Source organism: Taurulus bubalis (assembly GCF_910589615.1).
Source record: "Taurulus bubalis genome assembly, chromosome: 14".
NCBI lineage: Eukaryota > Metazoa > Chordata > Actinopteri > Perciformes > Cottidae > Taurulus > Taurulus bubalis.
In genome coordinates, this window is record NC_136602.1 from 20,925,309 (window position 1) to 20,950,851 (window position 25,543).

The 25,543-nt window shown below is 45.6% G+C and overlaps 1 protein-coding gene across 1 annotated transcript in view; it reads right to left on the reverse strand.

Annotated features, from left to right (window-relative positions):
• Window positions 1–25,543, reverse strand: part of adgra1b (adhesion G protein-coupled receptor A1b) — a gene marked incomplete at both ends in the record, with an annotated part of 158,145 nt that overhangs the window by 97,982 nt on the left and 34,620 nt on the right. Inside the window, 7 exons of the mRNA XM_079229808.1 lie at window positions 4,816–5,043; window positions 5,378–5,539; window positions 6,434–6,583; window positions 7,558–7,700; window positions 7,743–7,843; window positions 10,552–10,716; window positions 19,604–19,817. Coding sequence (XP_079085934.1) covers window positions 4,816–5,043; window positions 5,378–5,539; window positions 6,434–6,583; window positions 7,558–7,700; window positions 7,743–7,843; window positions 10,552–10,716; window positions 19,604–19,817 — 1,163 coding nt within the window. The remainder of the gene's footprint in view (window positions 1–4,815; window positions 5,044–5,377; window positions 5,540–6,433; window positions 6,584–7,557; window positions 7,701–7,742; window positions 7,844–10,551; window positions 10,717–19,603; window positions 19,818–25,543) is intronic.

Here is a 25,543-nt window from a genome sequence, read left to right on the forward strand (position 1 = left end):
CCATCCGCCTCAAGGTTGTGCGTGTTGTGGCTTCAAAAATGCTTTGCTGCATACCTCGGTTGTAACGAGTGGTTATTTCAGTCAAACTTGCTCTTCTATCAGCTTGAATCAGTCGACCCATTCTCCTCTGACCTCTAGCATCAACAAGGCATTTTCGCCCACAGGACTGCCGCATACTGGATGTTTTTCCCTTTTCACACCATTCTTTGTGAACCCTAGAAATGGTTGTGCGTGGAAATCCCAGTAACTGAGCAGATTGTGAAATACGGCCCGTCTGGCACCAACAACCATGCCACGCTCAAAATTGCTTAAATCACCTTCCTTTCCCATTCTGACATTCAGTTTGGAGTTCAGGAGATTGTCTTGACCAGGACCACACCCCTAAATGCATTGAAGCAACTGCCATGCGATTGGTCGATTAGATAATTGCATTAATGAGGAATTGAACAGGTGTGCCTAATAATCCTTTAGGTGAGTGTATTTCGATGAGAAGTATATTTTATCAGGAACATTATATCGGGTGAAATTCACCCGACGTTAGTGATAGTCTGACTATTACTAACGTTAGTGTTCTAGGGTTAAAGGGATCCAATTTGTTTTCTTCGCAAAACCGTAGTGTTAAGAGTGAAGCATGATCGAGAACCGCTCAAGCAAAAGGGCACTGCAGACGGCGTGCTTGACTTTTCAAAGTCCTTGGGTCCCCAGCAATACATCCACCAAGTGCTAAGTAGATTGTATGAACATTTTTGAAATATGCAAAGAACACACACACACACACACACACACACACACACACACACACATAACCACACACACACACACACACACATACATGCGGACAGAGATTCCTTGTCATTCTAGTCAGATTCAAAATCACATATTAATTAAAACAAAGCATTTCTGGTCACATGAGGCTGAATGCATCATGCTACAAGAAACATTCTTCATGTTTTCCTTTTAATATTGCATCCAACTGTTGCGTGGCACAGCTTGAGCCAGACGCTCACCGCCCAGTTGAATCTTGACTTTTGCATTATGCAGTTAACATTCCTGTATGGGTCCTGCTATGGATGAGTCATCTGATCCACCAAAGACTCCTCCTCTCCAACTGTTCCTGTTGTACACACCAAGTCCTGTTTGACTAGAATTTAGCAACAACAGATTTCATGTACTGAATATGAGACATCGGAAGTGAATGAGTGTCCTACAGAGTTACTGAAAAGTCTCAGTGGTTGGAATATATGTCAAAATAGTGGGGGGTCCGACTCCATCTGATTCAGACTCAAGTCCTGTGATTGAGACTGAGCATCTGCTAAAGTATTCGGCCTGAGAGACCTTTCCCATATTATCAGTAATTGACAAAGTCTTTCCCACATGCCCTGTAGAGAGAGGAGGGGTTGCGGAGATACCTCGAATAGATTAGAGCCCTTTTATAGGTTGTTGAAGTCACTTTCATCTCCCTCAACAATTACAATTAAAGTGCTCTCTAGCACCCCACAGCTGTTCCAGAGGAGCAGGAGCTGTGGAAGCTGGGCAGCACGTAGGTGCGAGAGTGTGAATCGCCCTGGGAGGACGAGCTGTGTTCATTCTGCATGCTAAATGAGCTGGAAACAGTATTACACTTCTTCACCTCACGCTTTTCATCAAAACTGATGTTCATTTAGCAAATGATGGTCCCACTTAGAGCCAAACAGACCATAAAGCGGGGTATGCTTTAGGGCGGGGCTACCGTGTGACAGGTCGCTACCAAGGTGGTGTCTGTGTTTTTTGTCTTACAACTTTAACCCTTTCATAGTTCACAGTGTGTTTTCACTTCATGAAAGTTAATTGTAACCTTTTGGTCGCAAAAAAAGGTCTTATTCAGCGTTCTGTTGCTGCCTCTCTGGTCACTGCGACGGCCAAAATGTAGAAATCAAGGCTTTTAAAACCGAAGTTCACAACCGACGAGTGACGGTGACCACGTCCACCTTTTGTATACAGTCTATGGACATGAATCTTTGCTCGGCTACTTGAAGAGAAAGACTCGACCTTGAGACGAGGCAATGATTAGAAGCCTTGGAGGTCATCACATGTCACCGCATCCATCCTATTTACAGTTTGGGAAAAAAAGCCAAATCCATCAGCTGTTTCATGTTCATATATATATATATATATATATATATATATATATATATATATATATATATATATATATATATATATATATATATATATATATTCTACTCAAGGACGCACAGTGCCAAGACTCGGGGCTGATGCCCAACAACCCAGCTTCAGCACGACTTGAGAACGTCGAGGAACCTGACCTGTCAGAGCTATGAAGTGCAGCCACGGAGAGAGATGTTTTCAGTGTGAACCAAGAAAAAGGTTTTCTCCACGTTTGCCTCGCAACCAAGTCCATCTGGAAATCGTCAAGATGCGATTTGTAGCAAATTTGCGCAGCGGCCTCTAAAAATGCAGCTCTGCCCGTGCTACAGCTGACATAGCTCAGCTTCCAGAAACGCATACGTACGTACATACATGGTCGCGAGCTGCTTGACACACGTCTCAGAAGAAGAGGAGGGAAAAGGAATATACGCTCAGACTAAAAGACAAAACACAAACCAATGGACTCCCCCCTCCCAATATGCATTAACATGCACAGACGGGCAGAGGTGTCAAAAGTATTCACATTCATTACTCAAGTAGAAGTATAGATACTAGGGTTTAAAAATACTTCTGTAAAAGTTGAAGTATCAACTCAAGCTTTTTACTTAAGTAAAAGTGTAAAAGTACTGGTTTAAAAACTACTTAAAAGTATAAAAGTAAAAGTAATGTAAGGGGAATGTTTTTTTTCCATTAAGGACAAACTCTTAAGCCGCGTCTCAGGGGCCTATAGTGCACTACCCCACCTCCCCACAAAACAATCGTTTTTATAAAGGCCATAATTACTATAATGTTTTAAAATGTTATGTTGAAAAATGTGGGATGCATTAGGCTACCCGTTTCAGCTGCATATACTGTATGCCCATTTAAAATGATCACATTGTATTACAATGCAAATACATTAAAGTACCATATGTGTACTACTGAGCATTAACATGCGTTTCATGTAGCGGAAGACATGATAACTAGTTGCCTATAAGTATTGTAACAGTGCAAAATAGGCGGCGGCGGCGACTCCGACACAAACACTTAAAGCTGTGGTTCTCAAACTTTTTCTGTAAATAACATAATTGTGTGACTCATCTGTGCTTTTATAAATAACAGAATAAAGACAATTGCAATCACTTTCAAGTAAATCAGATTGCCCCATCAGACAATGGTTTGTGTACGTTCTATCTGTGCAAAAAATAACTCATATTTAGTTACTACTAAATAGCTCATTGTGGAAAACAATAAGCTTTTAATTTTTTTTTGCCAAACAAAACAAAATGACTGCAGATATGTGAGCCATCACGTTGTATCAGTATTAGTGGCTGCAGTGAGCTGCTTTCCTCGACACATATGTTATAAACGGGGTTGTAGATTTGATACTGCCTCTCTCAATCCATGCTCAATATTGAGTTTAGATCTGTTTTTTTATTTTGAGAAACGCAACAGCAAGAAAGGACGAGCTCACGGAGCTCACGGCGTCGCGTCAAATCGCATGCGCAAGCGTAACCTGTTAATGGCGTACCGTAACCATTTACCCGAAAGTACAGGCATTTGTCCATGTATTTATTAATGACTTAGTTTTATATCCGTGTACTTTGTACTTTTGTAATATGCTCACCCTGGGAGCGTTTAAAACGCAGGTATAGCGGTCTACTTTTCACGCGACATATTTTTCGACGCGCTCTGTCCACTGGTGTGTGTGCTCAGCGCTCACCTGTGCGCGCGCACGTATCTGTGGGCGACGGGGCGGAGAGGTTTTTTGTGTGTGTGTTTTTGAACGATGACAAGCCGGAGTGAAAACAAACCAAAATGAAATAGTAACGAGGCTATTTTTAAAATGTAGGGAGTAGAAAGTACAGATATTTGCGTGAAAATGTAAGGAGTAGAAGTAAAAAGTCGTCTGAAAAATTAATACTCCAGTAAAGTATAGATACCCAAAATTTCTACTTAAGTAAAGTAACGAAGTATTTGTACTTCGTATCTTGACACCTCTGCAGACGGGGTACGATCACATGCACGCTGATGAATTCACCAGCGGGGAGAATAGCTAGAGGATGCAAACTGTTCGGATGTTCAGAGCGATGCCACGTCAGTGCCGGGGGAGTTGAACGCTGCAGATTGGGAGTGACCCTATCGTCTGACGCCGCGGTGTTTCGTCTTTTGAACAGCCACAAACGGAGGCCGCAACTGATTTAAAGTGACAGGGACGCAAGGCCATCTTATTCATCACATTGACTCCCAAATGACCGTCGTGTTTGCAGGCCCTGCCCTCGCTACAACCCCACCTATCACGGCTGATCTATGGTGCACCGACAAAGCCGAACAAGGTGTCACCTTGCCCGGGACAAATGGGCCGACAACAGACTTCCGGACGAGTGGTAATCCTTCCTGCATCCTTCAACTGTGTGCTGCTGGAGAATTCATTTCATCGTGCCCACGAGCTGCTGCATAAGCTGTCCTCCTCTCATGTTTTATTTCTCTCTCTATTAGAATATCTTCTCCCCTTCTTCTCTCACTCCTGCGTTTGAACACAGTGTCAGGGAATACAAAAGTGTGTGGCCTTTCCAAAAAGAAAAACCTCGGGCGGGATTCGGTGGATATTCGCCAACATTCCTCGGCGAAAGAACGGAGCAGCATATTTTAGAAAGTTTCACACCATTTATTAACCGGCGCCCCTACCTTGCTGAGCTGACTGGCCGGTGAGCCGCTGTTGTTGACAGTGTGGCATTTGAAGTTGAGCAACGATTCCCCCGCGGCGGCGCGCTCTCTCGCCGCGTCCTTGTCGGCGCGGGAGCGGCTGTCAGCGGGGGCGGAGGAGGGGGAGGGCCGCTGGAGGGCCGTGCAGGACAGGCCGAGGAAGTTAGACGGCCGGATCAGAAAGGCCTCCAGAGCAATGTTCGCAGATACCTGGGGGGGGGGACAAGAATTAGGAGGAGTTGGGTGGCGGCGGAAGAGATTTTTATATTAGTCATTAAGCAGATGCTTTTATCCCCAGCGACAGCAGAGAGAGGAAAAATAATAGACGGGAAGCGAGAAGAAACAAAGGAAGCAATTTATCTTTCTCTCCCCTTATGCGAGCTATCTGCTAAAGCCAAATTAACTTCTCATTATCCGAGGCTGTGGGAAAGAATTAAAAAAAAGGTAACGCTTCGGGACATTTAGTCAGATAATCAACCTTCGCCCCGGCTGAGCGTGGCCGTGAGTGTGTCTTGAGGGCGTCTTCAAAAGTCCCGCTGTGTACCTTGGAAATTGCCCGATTGTCTCCGCTCAGCGCCAGGTCCGCGATGCGCTCCACGCACTGCACGATGCGGGTGCACGCTCGGGCCTCGTTCTGCGCCATCCACAGGATGTGCTCCTCCACCAGCATCATGTTGCTGGCTATGTCGGATATATAGTCCCCCAGCTGTGGAGACGCAAGCAGACATGTGTTCCAAATGAAGTAATGAACAACATGAATGAGACAACAGCACAAGCTGTACTGTACAAAGCCCTACGCACACACACACACACACACACACACACACACACGCAGGAGGAGGCAGACTCATCATGCACATCAATCACATCCGCAACAACAGGCACATTTATAATCTCCAGTCAGAATTGGGAGGGAGGCAAATGGTGGCTTCATTCATTATAGGGAGATTTAATTTAGATTAGCAGCTCCAATGGGGCCTAATCGCTTCCCTGGGATGGCAGTTTGCTATTTACTTACTGTACTTCTCATTGTTGCTTCATTCAACTGTTCTTTATTGGATGAATGAGGGTGGTCTCATCAGCATTGTCTCAGGAATTATACAACTTTAAGTATCTCCTCATAATATCGCCTCCCGAGTGACCCATGATGAGTAATAGGACAAGCGGAAGCTAATATTGATTCTTTTCACTGACTTGAGCTCAGTGGCCTTCCCCTTCGCACAACCTGACCTTCAGCGTGACGTAAAGCACCGCCCTCCCTCCTCCACACCCTCCGATCGCCTCCGGCCACACAAAAAACTGTTGGTAAAACTCGGCTTGTTCAAAAAGAGATGCGTCTTCATGACCATAATCGCCATTCAGGTCCAACGCCGTGGCGGGCCGGAGGAAAAAGCATACGAGTTGAGAAGTTAAGCCGTCTGGAATCGATTGAAGAGATCCAATCGAGGGTCGTTCTCTGTTTGGCTCAATTGGGGCACTTGAGAAGCCGCCGTTACCTCTGGCGGGGATGAACCATTTTAAGCGATAAAGCTTATAAACTGCAAAGCATTGCATCCAAACAGTTACAGTGGCAGACTTTGGAAACACTGTCATGTCTTACGTCGCTGTGCTTCGCCACCAGCCTCGTCAGCCTCTCCACCAGGTGCGTGACGAAGATGACGTCCATGACGTCGGTGAAGTGCGCCGCCCTGCTGGTGAAGGCCACCAACTGCTGGCCTAAAGGCTGAGCGTTGGTGGCGTTGACGGTGATCTGGGAGACAAAGGGCAAACGTGCGGCAGCAATTCAGAGAGGGTGACAGTGTTTCTCCCCTACGCATTGTCAAATTCACAGCATCATTAATATCCTGTGCTCGTGGAAGTGCGGGGCTCGGCCTCTCTCTCTCACACACACACACACACACACACACGGAGCAGAGCAGAGGAGAGACAGGTGAAGTGGAGAAAACGTTGTCCATACCGGTTACAAACACGCTGATGTGCCGAGTTTTTGGGGTGTTTTTTAGGCTGCCCTCTTTGTTTTCCATGAGGTTTGCTAAAAGTGATGTAATGTAGCTCCGGTGTGTTTTGTGCAGGCGCTGCGCCAGACTCTTGTTTCCCAAAAATTGCCTTGGTCGATTTTAATGAAAAGCCAACTCCTGTTGTTCCCCACCACTGTTTTGGAGAAAAAAGGAAATAACAGGAGTAAGAGGCCCAGCAGCTTTTAAAGTGACCTATTCTCTGTTTAAGTAAGTGCTGTGCGGCAGATCTAATTTATGCCGATGTGAAGAGTTCAAACGGTGTTTGAAAAGGCAATCGATGACTTTAGGAGACTGAAAGCGTTAGACTCAAGGACAGATTTTGGTGCCACTTTCCAAAGGAGTCAACTAATGGAAACACGAGATGATCACACAGTCCGTCGTCACATGAAACAGCTTTGACGACAACATCAATTCATAAATGATGAATCACTCTCTGTTATGTCATGCGTGTAGCTTTGAGCTTTTAATGCGGTGCTGTATTCCCATGAGTACCGTAGAATGGAGCAGCTCGTCGCCTCGTATCGAGCAGACAGAGGCCGACGCATACAGATGTATGAAATAATACCTGCAGGCTGCGGATGAATCAGCGGAGGTGTTTGCTTCTGTGTTCTGTGTATGACGTTCTCAAATCTCGCGGCAAACATGTCAAAGTCGACACGTTGAAAACAAAGCGTGGAATAGACTCCTCCCACATGTGTGTTGATACCTGTGTGAGCTCATGCAGCACGCGGGTCAGCTCACTGGCGTACGGGCACTGGGTGTAGTCCTCCTCAGCCCAGCGCCCGGCGCGGTCGCAGCTCCGCCACGCCTTCTTCGCCTTCTGGCCCGAGAGGCGGGAGGCGCCGCTACCGCCGCCGCTGCCGCCGCCGCTGCTGCCGCCGCTGCTACCGCCGCTGCTGCCGCCGCTGCTGCCGGACGGGCGCGGGGCGGAGCCAAAGGTGGCGGGAGCGCAGTGCAGGAAGGTGAGGATGCCAGCCAAAGTCTTTGGCCACCTGCCACACAACATATCAGTCAATGAAGCGAGTGTGGGAATCTTTACTCGCGGCACCAGATGGCAATTTCATACTCCCTGTGCTTAGGAAATTATTAATTTGCATATTTGATTTACAGCTAGCTCTAATTACTTCTTTTTTTGAGGTGTTTTTTTTTTTTTTGCAGGAGACTGCAGATTCTGATACTTGATTGTGAAACAATGTGCTGTCTTGGTGATGACTTCTGACTTAATTAACTTCATCAACTAACTTTATTAATCAACTTTATTGTGTTTCCACTTTGTGCACCGTGGATCTTAGAAATGTGGAGTACTGTAATGTATTATGTAGCTCAGAATGAGCTACCAGAAGTCTAAAGATCAACCCCGATTATTTTATTGGGGTTCTGTTTGGGTTCTTGCATAGAATATCCTTTAACAGAAACATTTTTAGTTAGAAACTGGGGGCGTGTCGGGTAAAAGACATGGGAACTTTACTGCCAGGGAGCTAATTGAAACGTGCGAAATGTAGGTTTTATTTTTTGGAGTTCGAGTCCCACAACTTAATGAAAGCGAGCTACTAAATTGCCACGGACGGAACAAGAGAAGGATGTGTGTACGCAGAAGAAAAATCTGCCACTGCCTGTTCCTTCCTGAAGGGGGAAATTCCGCCTAAAAGAGTAATTACAAGTGGTGTTCGCATGGCCATGCAAAGTTCAATGAAGTCTCCTCTGAAGCAAGAAATGAGACTTTGTCAATAATGTCGTCAAGAGCCAAGTCCTGGAGCGGCTCCGCTGACCAACCTGTGATAGGGTGCTTTTTACAGCGAAATGGAACATTTTCATTTTCCGGGTGATGCCTGTTAGTGTTTCAATAAAATAAAGCTCATTTGAGTGTGAAAAGTCAGCCAAACATTCACACTCCACTACATTAGCCTCCATTTCCCAGACAATAAAAAGAACTGCAGGTTTTTTGGGGGGGTTTCGTTTCTTTGGCGCCGGTGTCGGTGCCTTTGCGGCCGACTCAGGAAAGAGTTGTTTGTTCTTACACATGTTGATCAATTTATCATGCAATCAGAGGAGAAACGAGAGTCCTGCGTTTTTGCGATTTTCTCCTGAAGGCGACGTCAAAACCCTGCTGCGGAAAAGTAGCTGAGGTGGCGCTTATAGTGGCAACACTTGTGACTTCATCTAAATGAAAATAAAGGAGCGCCACCCTCAGGAGGCAGGTAATCTGTTCTGAGGGTAGGGAACTGCCATCGCGCTGCTCCCCTCCACATTCCCTCTCTTATATCCCCCCACACATTGCCCTCTCTCTCTCTCCCTCTCTCCATCTGTGAGGCTGCAGCAGCGGCGGCAGCAGCTACTTAGTAATAAATGGCGTTAATTTCGCCCCCACCAAAGCAGGGGGCTCATTTTCCAGCCCATTACTCCAAATGCTCCAGCAGAAACAAAGCTCCATGTGCTCGCTTGCGCTGGAGGTGGGCTGTAAAGTACGGCGGCTACAAAAGGAGTGTACACGACGGCAGCGGAGCCACGGGAGGCCGAGCGGGAGAGAGAGTGTTTGTACGAGCACGAGGTCACAAGTTGGTCACGAAGAGCGGAGGACGGCAAAACAAGAGGATAGATAGATGGAGGGCGAGGAGGTGTGCTCTTTCTTATGTGAAACCATGTGAGTCATGGGAACAAGTGACCTTCTATTTTTTTTTTTTACAGTCTCGCTATGAAGCCGAAATCATTGAGCCATAACGTTTGTGGGAGTTTTCACGTCACGCATCACCAATTATAACGAAACTCCGTGAACTGTCCGGGCTCGACTGTGCGCACTCAGCTCCGGTCCTTTGCCGGTTGATGAGCCACATCTAGTGCGAGGCAGACCAGGTGTGGCAGATCGTTGTCAGGTGGCACAATAAGCAGCGGGACAGCAGCGAGAGGCAGACCTAAGTACCTCGACTGCACTGTACATGTAGAGATAATGGCAAAGAGAGTGAGTGCACTGATTACAGTTTTAATTTGTATACAGTGGGCTACGTAATTAGGACTGGTGACTAAATTACAGTGCACACTATTGCTTTATTTTGTTGGAGACCTCCTAGTCTCAGCTCTGAAAAGCAGCGATTACCGTCCGTTACCGCAAACTACACTCAACTAATTTAGTTGGTAAATGAAAACTAGACACTTATGATTCAAGGATTTGATATTAATGAACAGACGGACGGACAGAGCTATTGGACTAGCATGTTCGTGTGTATGCAGATATGAAGCTACAGCCAGTGGCCTGCGAGCTTAGCTCAACACAAAATAAGGGAAACAGCTGGACCTGGTTCTCTTTGAGGCGGCGCAATCTGCCTCACACCTTATTTTATTTTTTTTATAATTAGTTGTACAAAAACTGGCATGTAAAGATGGCACATTGTGGTTGTATGGGGAGTTCTGCGCTGGGAAGGTGATTTGGTAACATCTGGACTGAGCCACGCCAGCTGTTTGCCTGTGTTTCCAGTAGCTTTAAACATTACAAAGTGCTGCAGGAATGAGTTCTAGAACCCCGGAAATGGGTTAGCATGTTTTCACGTCCTGTTTCCTCGTCTCAAAGTTACCTTTTTTGAAAGACATTTGTGGTTAGATGCCTGAAACAACATCTGGGGTGAACACAAGCTTAAGAGATGGGTTTCTGTGGATAACCATTCGTGAGTTTCGAAGCTTCTGGGTTGTCGGCTGGGAGGTGACTCACCTGAAGTCGCCCTTGTTGTTGGTGACTCTGTCCGCGGGGCAGTAGGGCGCCGACGTTTCCAGAACAACAATCTCCATTTGCTGAGAAGCGTTGCCACGGGAACTGGTCACCAGGCACTCCCAGATGCCAGCGATGCCCACGTCGATGTTGGAGAGGATGACCTCACTGGAGGAGAACAGAGGCGTAAAGCTGTGAGCGTGACCGGATTGTGTGTCTACAGCACGTTGTGTGTGTGCGTGTGTTTGTGTGTGTGTGTGTGTGTGTGTGTGTGTGTGTGTGTGTGTGTGTGTTGCCGATCTTCTTCCGATGAGCTTCAAACGGTCTTAAAAGGTTTGGACAAGGGTTTAGGGTTAAATGTAGATTGAGGATTATCTTTGTGCAAAGTCTTGAATTTAAGGTGGTTTGGATTATCATTTTTCTTTGATTAGGCTAAGGATTAGAGTTAGGTGAGCATTGGGGAGGGTTAAGGTGAGGGCAATGTTTGAAGGATTCTGCAGTCAGTGGAAGCTGCTCATCAGGATGGGACCACAGAAACGTGTGTGCACGTGTGTGCACGCTTCACAAATCAAATTCATATAGAGACCCCTGTGCATATCTGAGTATGCAGTGGCTTAAACTGTTGCCTGTGACTCAAGATGATCATTACTCATGCTTATCTTTCCTACTTTGTCACAGTGATTCCTATCTCAATGGAAAAGGCCTGATTAAACAACGGATGGTGAAACAGTGACAATGAGCCAATGCAGGCCATTTGCCAAGGCGACTAATCTTGAGGATTTTACTCCTTATGAAAAGAAGAAGAAGAAAAAAGGATAAAAGCTGGGGGAGATTGCTAAGCAACGGGCATTATCACCATGGAAATTCTACCTCTTTGAGAAATGCCAACTGTTTATTTTACATGAAAATATAATCTTTGCGTCGTGTGTACTTAATTAAGCCGCGTGTGTTCATAATAAAAAACACAGTGTACAACCCACACAACCCCGTAACAAGCATTTAAACGAGAGCACGGGAAGAGCGCTCGATAAAAAGGGAAGCGTTCGCCAGTTGGAGAATGATAAAGTGACTGGCCGGACAAGAATCTGCAATCGTTCAGAGTAAAGATTATAAGTGGCTGAGAGGCTCTCATGTGGAGAAGCAGTAATCCCAGTAAAACCTTTCTCTGACGATGTGAGGGAAATACTATTCAAAAACATGAAAAGCCTTTGTTTTGTCCGCTTCTCTCTCCCCGCCCGTCTCTGTCTCAATATGCGTATGACTACGGTATACAACTATAAGACATGGGCCTGTCCCAGGATGCACCTGGTGAAAACTACACATTCATACTGGCAATCTGCATGTGTTTGGACTATTGAAGAGAACTAGTGCACATCAAGGTGGAAAGAGGAGACGAGTCAAGGTGGAGAGAGGAGACAGCCATGACTCAAAACATAATATTACTGAGACTGCATTGCATTCTGGTCCATTGACTGCAAAACCATTAGCATCTCTACCTCCTCTGGATTTCATCCCCCTGTGTGACTTTTGATCATCAGTCCCCAACAGGGCATTGAGACAGAAGGCTTTGCTCTTTGATTGTGCACACACACACACACACACACACACACACACATACACACACACACACACACACACACACACACACACAGTTGACCTTTGTCCTTGAAGTTTTAGATGTTTGACAAAACTCCACTGTTGTTATGTTGCATCATCTTCATGTGCCACGTCGAGTGCATTTGGCAAACCTATCCACGACAACAACACTTCTGAGACCGCTTTCTGAGCCGCTTTGTAGCAGCTCTGTGTTTAAAAATTGAGTAAGATAAATTAAAATTTCGGACTGATGACGGCGCTAGATGAAAAGTTCGTACAGTTCTGCCCGTGGGGATCATGAATGTCGGAACCAAATTAAATGGGGATGTATTCAATAGTTCTTTAAATATTTCATGTCTGGATCAAAGTGGTGAAGCAAGCGACTGACATTGCCATCCCCAACTGAGAATTATACTGTTATTAATATTCCCATATATCTTTACTGCTCTTACAGGGCTATCAGTCTTAGTGGCAGTGAGTCAAATAACGGCTGTCGTTAAAGCTGGAGCGTTTCCGAGCACCAGATTCCTTTTAGGAAATCTCTATTTTACTGCAGCAGGATCCGATAACCTAGATATAACCAGTGACAAACTCACAGTGACACACAGCAATCACTTTGTAAACCTATGCACATCACTAATCCACAACTTAAATATCTAAAGTTCCAGAAATACAGCTTGTATGTATTCCTCTTCCGATTATTTGAGACAAAATGACGCGTCGACTTGCAAAATACAGTGGTCAAATGCGTTTTAGATTAGATTCAACTTTATTGTCATTACACATGTACAAGTATAGAGCAACGAAATGCAGTTTAGCATCCAACCAGAAGTGCAATAGTAGTAAGTACCAATATACAGATAATAAGTAAGTATTTTATAGATAATAAGTTAACGCTCCAAGTGGAACTGTAGTATATAAATACGGAATATACAGATTGATTGATTGAGGTAATATGAACACATTATACAGGTTGATTGTGCATTAAATGTAGGTAGACTATGAACAGGAACTATAAACATAATTTACAAAAGCAAATGGACGTATGATAAGTTAGGTAATACAGATTGAGTGAACGTTAAATAGTGCATGATAATAAACAGTAGCTGCCTAACGTTACTAGACTAGTTCAGACTACACCTGGTGTTTTGAATCCAATAAAGAGGTATCCCTAAAGAACTAAAGTCACACTGAGCTCGGGCATGAGGAGTGAACTCCACTGTGCCTTCACCGCTGCTTGTTTTGTCGGAGAAGACGAGCGGAAATCAGAGAACGCTGCCGACATCCCCCCGTACCGAACGGACCCCGCGACTGCTCCAATGAATAAAATAAGTTCTGATTTCATCTTCTGTGTTGCACTAAAGCTCTGTTTTCTGATTGCTTTTCTAAAAGGCCCTAGATCAGATTTGAACGCTTGACTGAGATGATGACATCCTTGGCCAGAGAACAAGTGTGTGTGTGTGTGTGTGTGTGTGTGTGTGTGTGTGTGTGGGGCTGTCTGTGAAAACATGTGAAAAGAAGAAAAAAAAGAGCTTCTTCTCTCAAAGGATTTTTGCACCAATCATTGAATAGTTAGGAGCTTTTTGATGTATCGTGATCAAGACGGATTTCCACAGACTCTGGACACGGTAAGGTAAAGTGTCTATTCTACGGGGACCACGATAATTCATGGGGTAACCCTAACACTGATACTCATTGTCACACAGGATGATGATGATGATGGTGATGGTGATGATGAGGATGTTGTTGTCCTGCTACAATGTTGCACATTGTGTCCATGTTGCACATAAAGCTAAAATGTTGACCTGATTCCATTTTCGGATGACAGCGTTCGCACGGACAGAAGCTCTGGGAGATTTTGATGGATGCGGGGAAAAAAAACTGCAAAAAAAACGAACCTGGGTAGAAAACCTCAATCTGATGCCATCGTCATGTTTACAGTCTGATTAGCCAGTTGACAATATTTTTAAACCAATAAAAAGCTAAATCATTGTCAGACGATAGCTGGTGGGTTCCCAGAATGCATTTGGGCCAATGCGTTTCACCTATTTTGCTCTCTACACCTGCATTCAACCAAAGCTTGCTTGAACGTTATTGGTCAATACTCAAGACCTCAAATTGGGAACCAGAATGCTTCCGATACCAAAAACTTGTCATGTTTCCTGCAGATTCTGCATGTTAGTGCATTTCCTTTCACATAAAACACTAGAAAGCGGGCTATTCTTAAAATTGTGGAAACTACAAAAGCATTGTTGTCATCCACGATGACTCAAACATCCTTCCTTGCCTTTGCATGTGCATTGCTGCATCACAACCACCTGTAGACCAGCAGCAGCGACCGTGCGAGCACGACAAACCCAACGGGGGCCCACACGTTGAGAAACTGCTCCACAGTCAAGCTTTGAGTAAACTGCTGTTCACTTTGCATATATCTACTTTGGTGTCCCAGTCTCATCCTACAAATGCATCGCTTCATCATCCTCACCGAGGGACCAGAAACTAGTGAACATGAGACAGTGGAGGCGGCATCCAGAGACAAGCTGAGAGCAATGGGGAGAGAGCCACCTGTGACATGCTGCAGTAATAAGCCCCTCTGGTGCTGCTCGACTGGCAACTGGAGACGCAACTTTGGTGGGTATTTACTAATGTTCATGGTCTCTGTCTGTGTTGCTTGTTTGTTGAGATATGAGCTGACGAATTATTATTTTATTTTATTGGCTGTGCTCTCTATCATTGTTCTGTCTATCAAAGTTTACTGTTATTATTTTTGCATCTGTCTGGTTTCTGTTTGATATTATTATTATTATTATTATTATTATTATTATTATTATTATTATTATTATTGTTATTATGTTTTACTTAACTATACTGTGCTTTCACAGTGCATAAAACAAAACAGATTTTTTTTTATGGATGGTGACGATGATGATGCCGTTGATGCTGATGGTGCTAGGTGGTTTGCATGTGTACTTGCTCTTTAATGATTCAGGCGTGTGTGACAGAGCTGCTGCACTTTTCCCTTCTCAACCATGAACAGTGTGCAGAGGGGACAGTTACATCATCGCTGAACACGGGCCAACTGTCTGAATGCTGGGAAACACACAGGAAGGCCAATCCTGCTGCAGCCCGATCACAAACGGCCCCAGGGAACTGCTGCGCCCCGACAAAACCAGGAGAGCGGAGGGAAAGCATTCCAACAGCAGCCGGTCCGGGTTTACAGAAAAGAAAAGGTCACCCTTACGTGTGAAGAAAAAAGACTCGGCTGTGCGAAGAGCTGTAGGGCAGGGGCCCACATGAGCCGCACACAGAGCCGCTGACCTACATCCCCGGCAACACTGCACCATTGTGGAGCGGCTCCCCGGGGACTCATTAGGGAGCGTTTATGCTCGCACGCCAATATTTAACAATTTGTTTACATAATGTTGCCTACGAGACTGTTAACTTTCAATCTGTCACAAATGTCCCCAAAAAAGTCGGGACATTTTCGTTGGTGAATCCGGGGTCCGTCACGGCTTCTGAGGAGGGGACATTGCCGCCGTTTAGAGCAGGGGTTCTCAACCTTTTTTTTTTGTGATGGACCCCCGGTGGATTTTTTTTTCAGCCAAGTACCCCCTAACCAGCGCAAAGCAATATGGGTTTAAAAAACAATGTAATACACAGCGCTGTGCCATCAGTGTCTGATTTAATATAGAATATATACAATTTAACAGTTTAAGAGCTTACTGAATATTTATTAAATAAGGATTTTTAAAGGATTTTTTAATTCATGTTAATTTTAAATATATATATATATATATATATATATATATATATATATATATATATATATATATATATATATATATATATATATATATAATCTCAAGTACCCCTGGGGTGCCTTCAAGTACCCACATTTGAGAACCACTGGTGTAGAGGAGTAATACTTTCTGTGAAGATGCAGGTAGAATGCATCAATATTTGGGCAGAATTACCTCTGATATACTGACTGACTTCTGTGTCCCTGTTAAGATTCAACCAATGTAACTAAGAGCTTTTATTTGTCTTTGCTGACTGAAACTGGTACGCAGTAAAAGGGATGAACCCTAAGGTAAAATGTCATACATGTGGACATAATCAAATTTGGTCTCCTTGGCAACTGGTGTTGCACAGGAGCTTGTAAACCTGCCGCAGAAAAATGAGGGGAAATAAATACAAAACACAAAATTGCAACAGAGGTAGGGATTTAAAGGAAAGCGTAGTAGAACGCAATAACAGCGGAAAGATACATGGGTTGAATTTAATCAAATTACAGTTTATGTTTGTAAGCAGGAGCAGAGATGAAAATAAAAAAAAACACAAAACCAGAAGGAGAGCTTTGGAGAGATCACCAGCAGAGGCAGGAGGAAGTGGGCAGAGAGAGACGTTTCCCTTCTTCCTCTGCCTTCAGTGATACCTCCAAACCAGGTCCTTGGTTTTGTGCAAGATTAGTCTGATTAAAAATGGAGAGGTAAGATACATCCAAAAAGTCTGCCATAGCTATCTGCAGGGCTGTGAAATGTTTGATTAATGAAACATGAATCACAGGCTGGTTCCACGGCTGCCGCTAGCATAGCTAATACTGGGAGTTTGGCTTGACACCATTACTCAGCAGGAGTCTGGCCCGCATCGCGGAGCCATCGGGCCTCACGGGGCCTCCACCCCCCCGTTTCTGCTCACTGTGAGCAACGTAAACGGATCAACTTATCGGCCCACCTGCGCCAGGAAATACGAGGCTGTGACGATACGGTGAGAAAAGCACAGTGCAATACAAAACGCTGTGAACAAACAGAAGAAAAAAAAGATGCATTTCCCAGCATCACGCCGTTTTCGGTGACCAAAGATCATGTGATGTTTTTTTGAGCGTCCACACTGGCCGTTTGCCTGATGCAGCCTAAAGCGGGATGAGCGGAATTCAGCTGAGAAAACAGCCGGAGAGCATTTTGGGTTTCACCTTCACAGAGGTCACACAACCGAAGCTTTGGCATCTCCGCTCGCATTGCTGCAACGCCGTGCGACAAATCCAGACGAGGGCTTTAAGCCACGCGCTAAATCCTGTGTGTTCAGTCTTTCCCCTCCGATGGGGCATGGGGGGGCGAGGCTGACTGACTAGGAGGACATCCATCCAAGGTGAACGCCATCAACGCGGGCCGTAACGGCGAATGCAACGTCCGCTGCGGCTAAATAAGCACCAGAGGCGTCTGGCGCGTCAAAGGTCGAAACATTAGTTACGTGTTGGACCAGTGAGATCACGGGACTTTAATTTCCTCCCCTGCACGTCTCTGCAATTTAAGACAGAGCTCAGGGTTGAAGGGCGAAGTTCAGCCGAGGCACGGCGGATTGTTTTTGTTGGAGCGAGCTCCGTTGCACACTCATCAGCGATGGAAATGATGTCTGCTCCTTGCGCCTCTCTCTCGACAGGAGGGAGACGTTTTAGGTGCCAAGAGCAACATGACCTGAATGAGGGAGGGAGGGGGGGAGGGGGCCCCTAATCAGAATGTGAGCAACGAGAAATTCATCACGTTCCTTTGGGACGCCGAGCTGGAGAAGTAGAGTCAGTACAGTTTGTGCTGATGGCACCGAGGAAGCAGTGGGCCGGAACGGGAGCTTGCAGTCGGTACACAGCCGACACAGAGGAGTTGCGTAAGGAGTTTTACTTGGAGTATAATGATACCTGAGCCAGTGACTTCACACCGAAATCTCACGACTGTTGTATACTATCTCATACATGACATCATACATAATGTATGAAACGGAGCGAGTGGCATTCAGAATCTGTACGTGGTTCGTTTTTCCAATTCATTTTTCAGCAAGTTTCACGTAAGTCAGCAAGACAACGTTCACATATTAAGACCACATAGACTTGATATGGCGAATGCGTTTTCAGACGTGGAGCAATGTTATTATTTGTTTTGAGTTGGGTTTGTGTCAAAGTCAAGTATTCTTTTTTTAGCTCTGTTTTCGGTCTCCGTTAGGCGCCAGCTCATCAGGGAAAGCTCCGGCTCCCTCGCAGATAAATGTTCACCAGCGGGTCGCTAACATGGTTTTGCTGGGCAGGCGGAGGACAGTTATTTAAATCGTAGCGTATTTCCTGAAACAAGCGGCCTGCAAACCAAAACAGTAAGCTGAGCGACGCCACGTGGAGCTGAGGGGAACCGCTGAGTCAGCTGACGATTATGTGTTGGCTCGACCTGCTTCGCCTTAAACAGACAATCATTCCATCCAACAGAGGTGAAGCAAATCTTCACTATCTGTAATGCTTTTAGGTAGCTAAAACTATGGCTCATATTCATATATATATCATTTCTAGTCAATTTTAAATATAGCTGTCAAATAAAATGTTGTTATTTGAAATGTAGTGAGGTGAAGTGTAAAATAGCAAGCGGCAAGCAACACATAATAAATGTTTTGCACTGACCCCGTTGATGAATTCATCAATAACAATTGCAGAGGAACGTCACCACTGACGTACTCACCTGAAGTTGTCCCTCTACCCTGTGATCTAATTATTCAAGGCAGCGCTTCTGCTGCAGGGATCACTGAGAATGTCAAACAGTGAGCTGGTACATAATGAAAAGATGGAAAATAATATTGATATCTGTGGCGTTCGCAGACTGGGGAAGGGTACACCTTCCCCCAGAAACGGAGCAGAGTGGAACGAAGGAGCTGGCAGTCTTGTCGACGAATAAACCGCACAACAAGAGGCGGCGTGGCCCTGTTGACACGGAGATACATATTTCTGTCAATGCTCCATCCATATTTATGTTAGCGAGGCCAAGTCAGAGCAGGCAGCAGTTAAACTAATCAACAGCAATGTGCTGCCGCGTCTGAGCCCTGTTGCCACAGTGTTACGTCAAATGTATTTACTACGACACACACACACACACACACGCGCGCGCTGCGGAACACCAAGAAAAAACAAAGACAGGAAGAGGATGGAGGCTTCTGTCAGAAAAAGAATTTTAAAAAGAAATGTGCCAAACCAGTGTTGCCAGTCTACTTTCTCAGCGCAATTAAGATTGAGCATCTGTTCCTCTTAGCGTGTGATCAGCCAGCGCCGGCGCTCGGGGAGCGGCGAACCTCCGGAGACGAGCCACAGATTGCTCTGAGGTGGTTGGCGTGCTGCCAAGGCAATTCTGTCCTGTCCTTTCAGATCCTTATCAAGGGCGTCGATACCAAAAGGTAAAGCGAGGGAGGCATGGAGAGACGGATGTGTGTGTGTGGGGGGGTGGGGTTACATCTGTGTACGCATGTGACCCCTGTGAACATGTGTGTGCATCTCTATGTGTCACGATGACACTGCAGTTTATGTTTATTTTGACTTCATCTGCATGGGTGGACGTATACACTCACACTCTTGGACGTGTGTGTATGTGTGTCAACAGCTAATCGGCTCGCTAACCCCTCCCTCCCCTCCTCGCTCCCCTGTTGCATCGTCTACCTGGTGAGCAGGCAGCAGTCGTGCAGCAGGGTTTCCTCCACGTAGACGCCGCGGTCCTCCTGCGTGGTCACGGCGCGGCCGTCGTGACGCCACCGCAGCTCCACCGAGGGGTCCAGGTGGGAGGCGGTGCACTGCAGGGGCAGGCGGTCTCCGTGGAAGACCAGTTGTCTCTGGGAGGGGATGAGCTGGAAGAGGGGCATCTCCAGAGGTCCATCTGGAAGACGAAGGGGGATAAAAGAGGGAAAGGTCGGCTTGTAAACCTTCACCCTTTCCCCTCCATCCCTGCCGGCGGAGGGGAAGGGTGGAGGAGGAGAAACGGAGCGAGGTCATTCTTCGTCATCCTCGAAGAGGGGAAAAAGACAAGAGGCGGGATGAAGGGTTTTAGGGGTCGCTGCTGGCTGGGATCTCGCAAATTTGATGTCTGAATCTAAAAAAGCAGAATTACATGCATGAATTGAAATCAGACCCGTATCAACCCTGAGACGCATTCTTGCACCGTGCACCTACAGAGTCACACACACACGCACACACACACACACACACACAAACACACACATTATGTCAAGGTCACACTCCTCCCCCGTCGTTCCCACATGTTGCTGCTGCTGATGTGCGAGATGAACAGCGGCTGATAAAGACAGACAGCCTTGAGCTCTCCCCTGGACTCTCCTTGACTCCTTACATGTTCACAATGGAGCCCAGTGATAGGATTAGTTACCTAGCAGCTGGCTAAGTCCTCAAGCCTTTTTTTTGCCAGAGAATATGACTGCGATAAGGATTGAGATTAGAAGACATGGAGAGTGTTTAGTCCGCTGGCAGAATATGGAAAAGGGTTTAATTTATTTATTTTTTGGTGAAAAACCCTCAGGAGCTGGCTGTCATCATACTGTGGATGTAGAACATGCCAAGACAATGTCTCTAATCATGATGAATCTGTGGAGATGTACATGTAGCCTGGTATGGCCATGTTTATCTTTTATATCATCCAAGATTAGGCCGGTGCCTCACTGTCTCACCTCGGGAATTATCTACGGAGCGCCTTTTTGGTCATACAAGACATTTCCTTGGACGCGCACCAAAGAGCAGCGTAAGCAAGCGCTTTGCCTTGGCTTGTATTCCAATCAATTGTGGGATGTTGCCGCTGACAGGCAATTCGATACATGGCTCATAACGTTTTTTTATTGCTCTATGCGTCGGTTTGGGGAAGAAAAAAAGGAAAAGGGACTGAAGGATTCATGTCAGGTGCTCAACGTCTGCGGCCCACAACTCAACGTTTTTTTCTTCCCCTGAGCGGAGACGAATATTAACAGAGCTGCGACCTACATTTTTTTGACATAATAGTAATTCATAATCATAGGTGCATATTCAAAAGTGCACTGCGCTTTGGAGAGCAGCGTTTAAAAAGCCATCGCTCACGTTGGACCCTTCCATGATGACATCTCCATGTGATTACTAGAGCCGACGCGGCTCGAGGGCGAGGGCTCTGTGATCGTGTTCAGTGACAGCAGCCGAGGTTTTCAAAACCTCCTGCGGGCGAAACACCACGGGGGCCATTGACTGTTGACTTGGCTGATGCTGATACTGTTGAAACAACGCTTTGAGCCAAGGATCAGAGTGAGGCTGCTTGCCTTCGGCCGTTGGCCACTGCCAGAGCAAAATGCAATTATTGGTTGTTTGTTAGTGTGTGTGTGTGTGTGTGCGTGTGCGTGTGTATGTGTGTGTGAGAAAGGAGAGGAAGAGAGACGGATGAAGGCACAGAGGCATAATGATATGTGTGAGTGTTAGTGTGAGTACATTAACAGTGCGACTCAGTATGTGGAACAAACATTGATGTTCCCTGAGCATTCTTTAACATCATTAAATATTGAAGGAATCTTATTTTCAGACTGCCTTTGCCCTGCGTGCATGTATTCCCACGCATTTCCACCTTATGGACAGCGGCCTCACAGTTTTGGTTGCACCGTCGACAAAACTAAACATTTTTTTAAATCTTAAGGATTAGAATCTACAATTTGCCCAGTACTAATCATATTTATCATTAGGATGAATTGTCAATTGCGTTTTCGAATTGAAATGGTTAAAACATTTCAAAAGGTTTGCTTTGTGTTATTGCATTTACTTAATTGTAAGTCGATCATCTCACATTCATTCGTATATCATACTCATTAAATTCTTCAATACGAAGAGGCATTTTAAATCAACCAATTTATTAATTGAAAGTAATCATGACGGTCGACAGTTATCCACACGCTGTGACACACCAGGCTCCATAATAAGATTAGTATCACAAGTAAGTAAGTTTTGAAGTCCACTTTTTGAATTCCTCTAAACAATAAAGAAAAATATGTATGGATAGAACGTTTCCTGTGTATTACAACTAAAGGTTTCTAGTTGGATTTTGATCCACATAGAAAAGGTTTTGAAACTAAAGCAGCAGACTACTCCCAGACTACTCTGTCTGCTTTTATAGTCTTCATAGGCTTCATTATCCCTTACTCAAAGCAACTGGTTTCAAAAAAATAAAAGAAATAAAAAGGTGTGTGACTGAACTTCAAAAACCCATATGACAGACTACCTTAAGTAATATTTCATGAGGTTTTTATATAATTAATGGGCACACACCACAGGCTTAAAGACATGGGCTTGCATGTGAAATTTAATTGAATGATGTGATGCCCATAAAGGGCAATTGCACGGCTGTGTCATCATGCAGTAAATACTTCGCTATAAGCAGAGGCTCGTCCCGCAGTGAACAGCCCCGCGCTTTACGTCTGCGCCGTGGCTCCTGACCCAGCAGTGCTAAAGAACCAGAGGGCCGTGGCGAGATGAGCTGAACAGACGCCTGGCCTGACCTTGATGCAGGAAGCACCTGATCCCGACAGGAAGCCGCACGTACTCTTCAGTTTCCCCTCATTTGCAGGCGGTACCCGACCCGTATCAGCGTAGGGACAAGGGCTCCCTGCTGGAATGCACGGCGCAGACATCTGCTCCCCATCAAGCTGCAGCCGCTGGAGGAAGAAACAGATGCATCTTCTATGACACGTCTTCATAAAAGAGCTATGGGGGGGATATCTCAGCGGAGAAATATGATTATTTCCGATGGCATGCGAGCGTGGTAAAGAGATATTTTCATCCTGTGCCATCATTTTTCTCGATTACGAGAATCTGGCATCAAGTGCTGAGCAATATTCCATCCACGCAGCCTTAACAAGGTCCTGGCCTCGCTGTACGACATTCCCTTTACAAAGTGAAAATATGGCTTGTGGTTTGAGAGCCACGCTGAATGCAATTGAATAGCGTTGGTTGTCAAGTGAATGAGTGAGGTACAGTGAGATGGAGTCGCGCTGCGTCGAGTTGTGCGACGACAGAGCAGGGAGCCCCGTGAATATTATCGCTGTAATCCCATAATGGTTGCTTTAGGGTCTGAAAAGAAGCGCCCCCCCCCCCCCCACCGTCCCACCGCCGGATTCCCCCTCGCGGCTCAGAATTAGCCTGTAATTGCTCTGTATTGTTCTGCGTAAATGAAACAATAACACATACAATTAGGATTAAATAGAATGACTCAATGAAATGTCTGTGGCGTGCGCGTCAGGACGTCGGCGTTTGTGCATATGCGCAAACTGCATTGTGGGGGGGGGAGGGGGCATGCACAGGGCCTGGTAGTCCTCTGCACACATCATATGAAGTCACATCTTCATATGATGTCGCCCCCACCCTCCCTTCCAACTCCCTTGATTCACACGCGTGCACAAACACACCCCGATGATTTTCTCATTCCGGCGTGATATCCCCAGCGTGAACCAGATGTAAGGAGAAGGAGAGGATGATTCTATCACATATGAGATACAATTCCCCCAAGGGCCACCGCACGGAGCTGGGAGATAGAGCAACGGAGGGGAGACGGGGGAGGGAGGCAACGGGGAGATTGCCTGTCTGTAACTGTAACTGGTCTGTCAGAGAGAGAGAGAGAGAGAGAGAGAGAGAGAGAGAGAGATAGAGGTAAAGACTCTTGGCTTCCTTTTCACTGAGGCCACTCTGTTTTACTTAAGAACTCTGTTTGATGCACCCTCTGCTGATAGACACCATACTGTTTAGTCTTCAGACTCATTTAGTCCAAAAGCAGCCAATTTAGCAAAACAAATGGTGCATATTGAAACAGATTTTCTGCAACTTCACTAACGTTTTCGCCTGCTGTAGGTGAGGACGAACACCTGCCGTGGCGTATAGAAATGACACGGCACGGTGTGTGCGTTTTAACCCCTTATTTTCAAAAACTCCAACTATTTTGCCGAGCATACTGGATCTTGGCCATCAACTTTTTGCTACGCATTCAGACAATTCCACAACTGCCCACCTCAACGATAGTCTTCTGCCACTGAGCCAACTTCAGTACAGCAGCTACCAGCTCAAGTGTGACACGCTTTACTGAATTCGCTTTGACAGGAATTCGAGAAGCAGGAGAGAGCGCCGCTTGTTTATTCCCACCCTGCGCACAGATTTCTTCAGCCGATCCCGATGTTTTGACCGAGCATCTTTTGGAAGGGCGAGCTACCTTCCTCTGGCTTCTAACACAGGTGGTGCATAGTACGTAATAGGGCGAGCTACCTTCCTCTGGCTTCTAACACAGGTGGTGCATAGTACGTAATAGGGCGAGCACTGCACAAAAACTTTCATGAGACCTTTTTTTTTAGCCTGGGGCTTTTTTTCTTGGCAATTTTGCACTAAATCATTGCCTCATATTAGGCTTGTCAAACAGTTCAGTGGAGAGATAACAGTGGAGAAGGAGACCTGTTATCAGAAGAGATCTACTTAATCATGTTCTCAGTGTGCAAACCACTTGAAAAAGCAATGTTAGTGAAATGCTAATGAGAAGCCTCAGGAGGTATTCCTCAAGTGTCAAGATACCCCTTCTGTTATCGGTTGCTTTTGGCTCAGCAAAACGTCCAGTTGGAAACATTCATGGTTGTACGTTCACATGTACTCACAGGCAAGTAAACACCAAAGAGAATTACACAGCCCAGGCGTCATCCTCTCAAATACAAGGATCCACTTCACTCCCTGCTACTCTCTTCAAGTAATGTTAATTTCTCCCTGAGCTTAATTCCTTCAGGAGTTGTAATTGCTTACAGCTATTATTATTTTTTCATGACAATTGCAGCTTGCTTATCTTTGAATATCAAGATAACTCTGCAGCCTCTCTTGTGAATGACGAACATGCACAACATGCATCAATATATATGCGCTGTATATAGATACAAATTCAGGAAAAAATGAAGTAATATTACTATAATGTTCATTCAAGGTTCCATAATGCCGTGTTCACACTAAAAGAGTTGCGAAATATTCGCGCGTCCAGATTACATGTTAAGTCAATGCTAAATCAGATTTTTCGCCGGGCGGCGCGATAGAGGCGAAGTGGCGTTGTGAATATTCGCAAATCTGCTTTTCCGCTTTTCCGCCTTTTCGCCGGCGTTGAAATATTTCATCTCCAGCGAATAATTCGCCCGACGCGGAGTTGCGAAAGCCAATTGCAGTTGAGAAGCTCCGCCCAGCATCACCGCCGTTACTGAATCAAACTGCTGGTCCGCTGAAGGAGCGCTGGAAGCGGCTTCATTCAGACACTCGTCCTGGAGGAGTCGGAGCTGTGTGCGACTACCAGAGGCGTCAAGTAACAAAGTACAAATACTTCGTTACTTTACTTAAGTAGACATTTTGGGTATCTATACTTTACTGGAGTATTTCTTTTTCGGACGACTTTTTACTTCTACTCCTTACATTTTCATGCAAATATCTGTACTTTCTACTCCCTACATTTTAAAAATAGCCTCGTTGCTATTTCATTTTGGTTTGTTTTCATTCTGGCTTTTCATCGTTCAAAAACACACAAAAAAAAACCTCTCCGCCCCGTTGTGCACAGATACGGGCGCGCACACAGGTGAG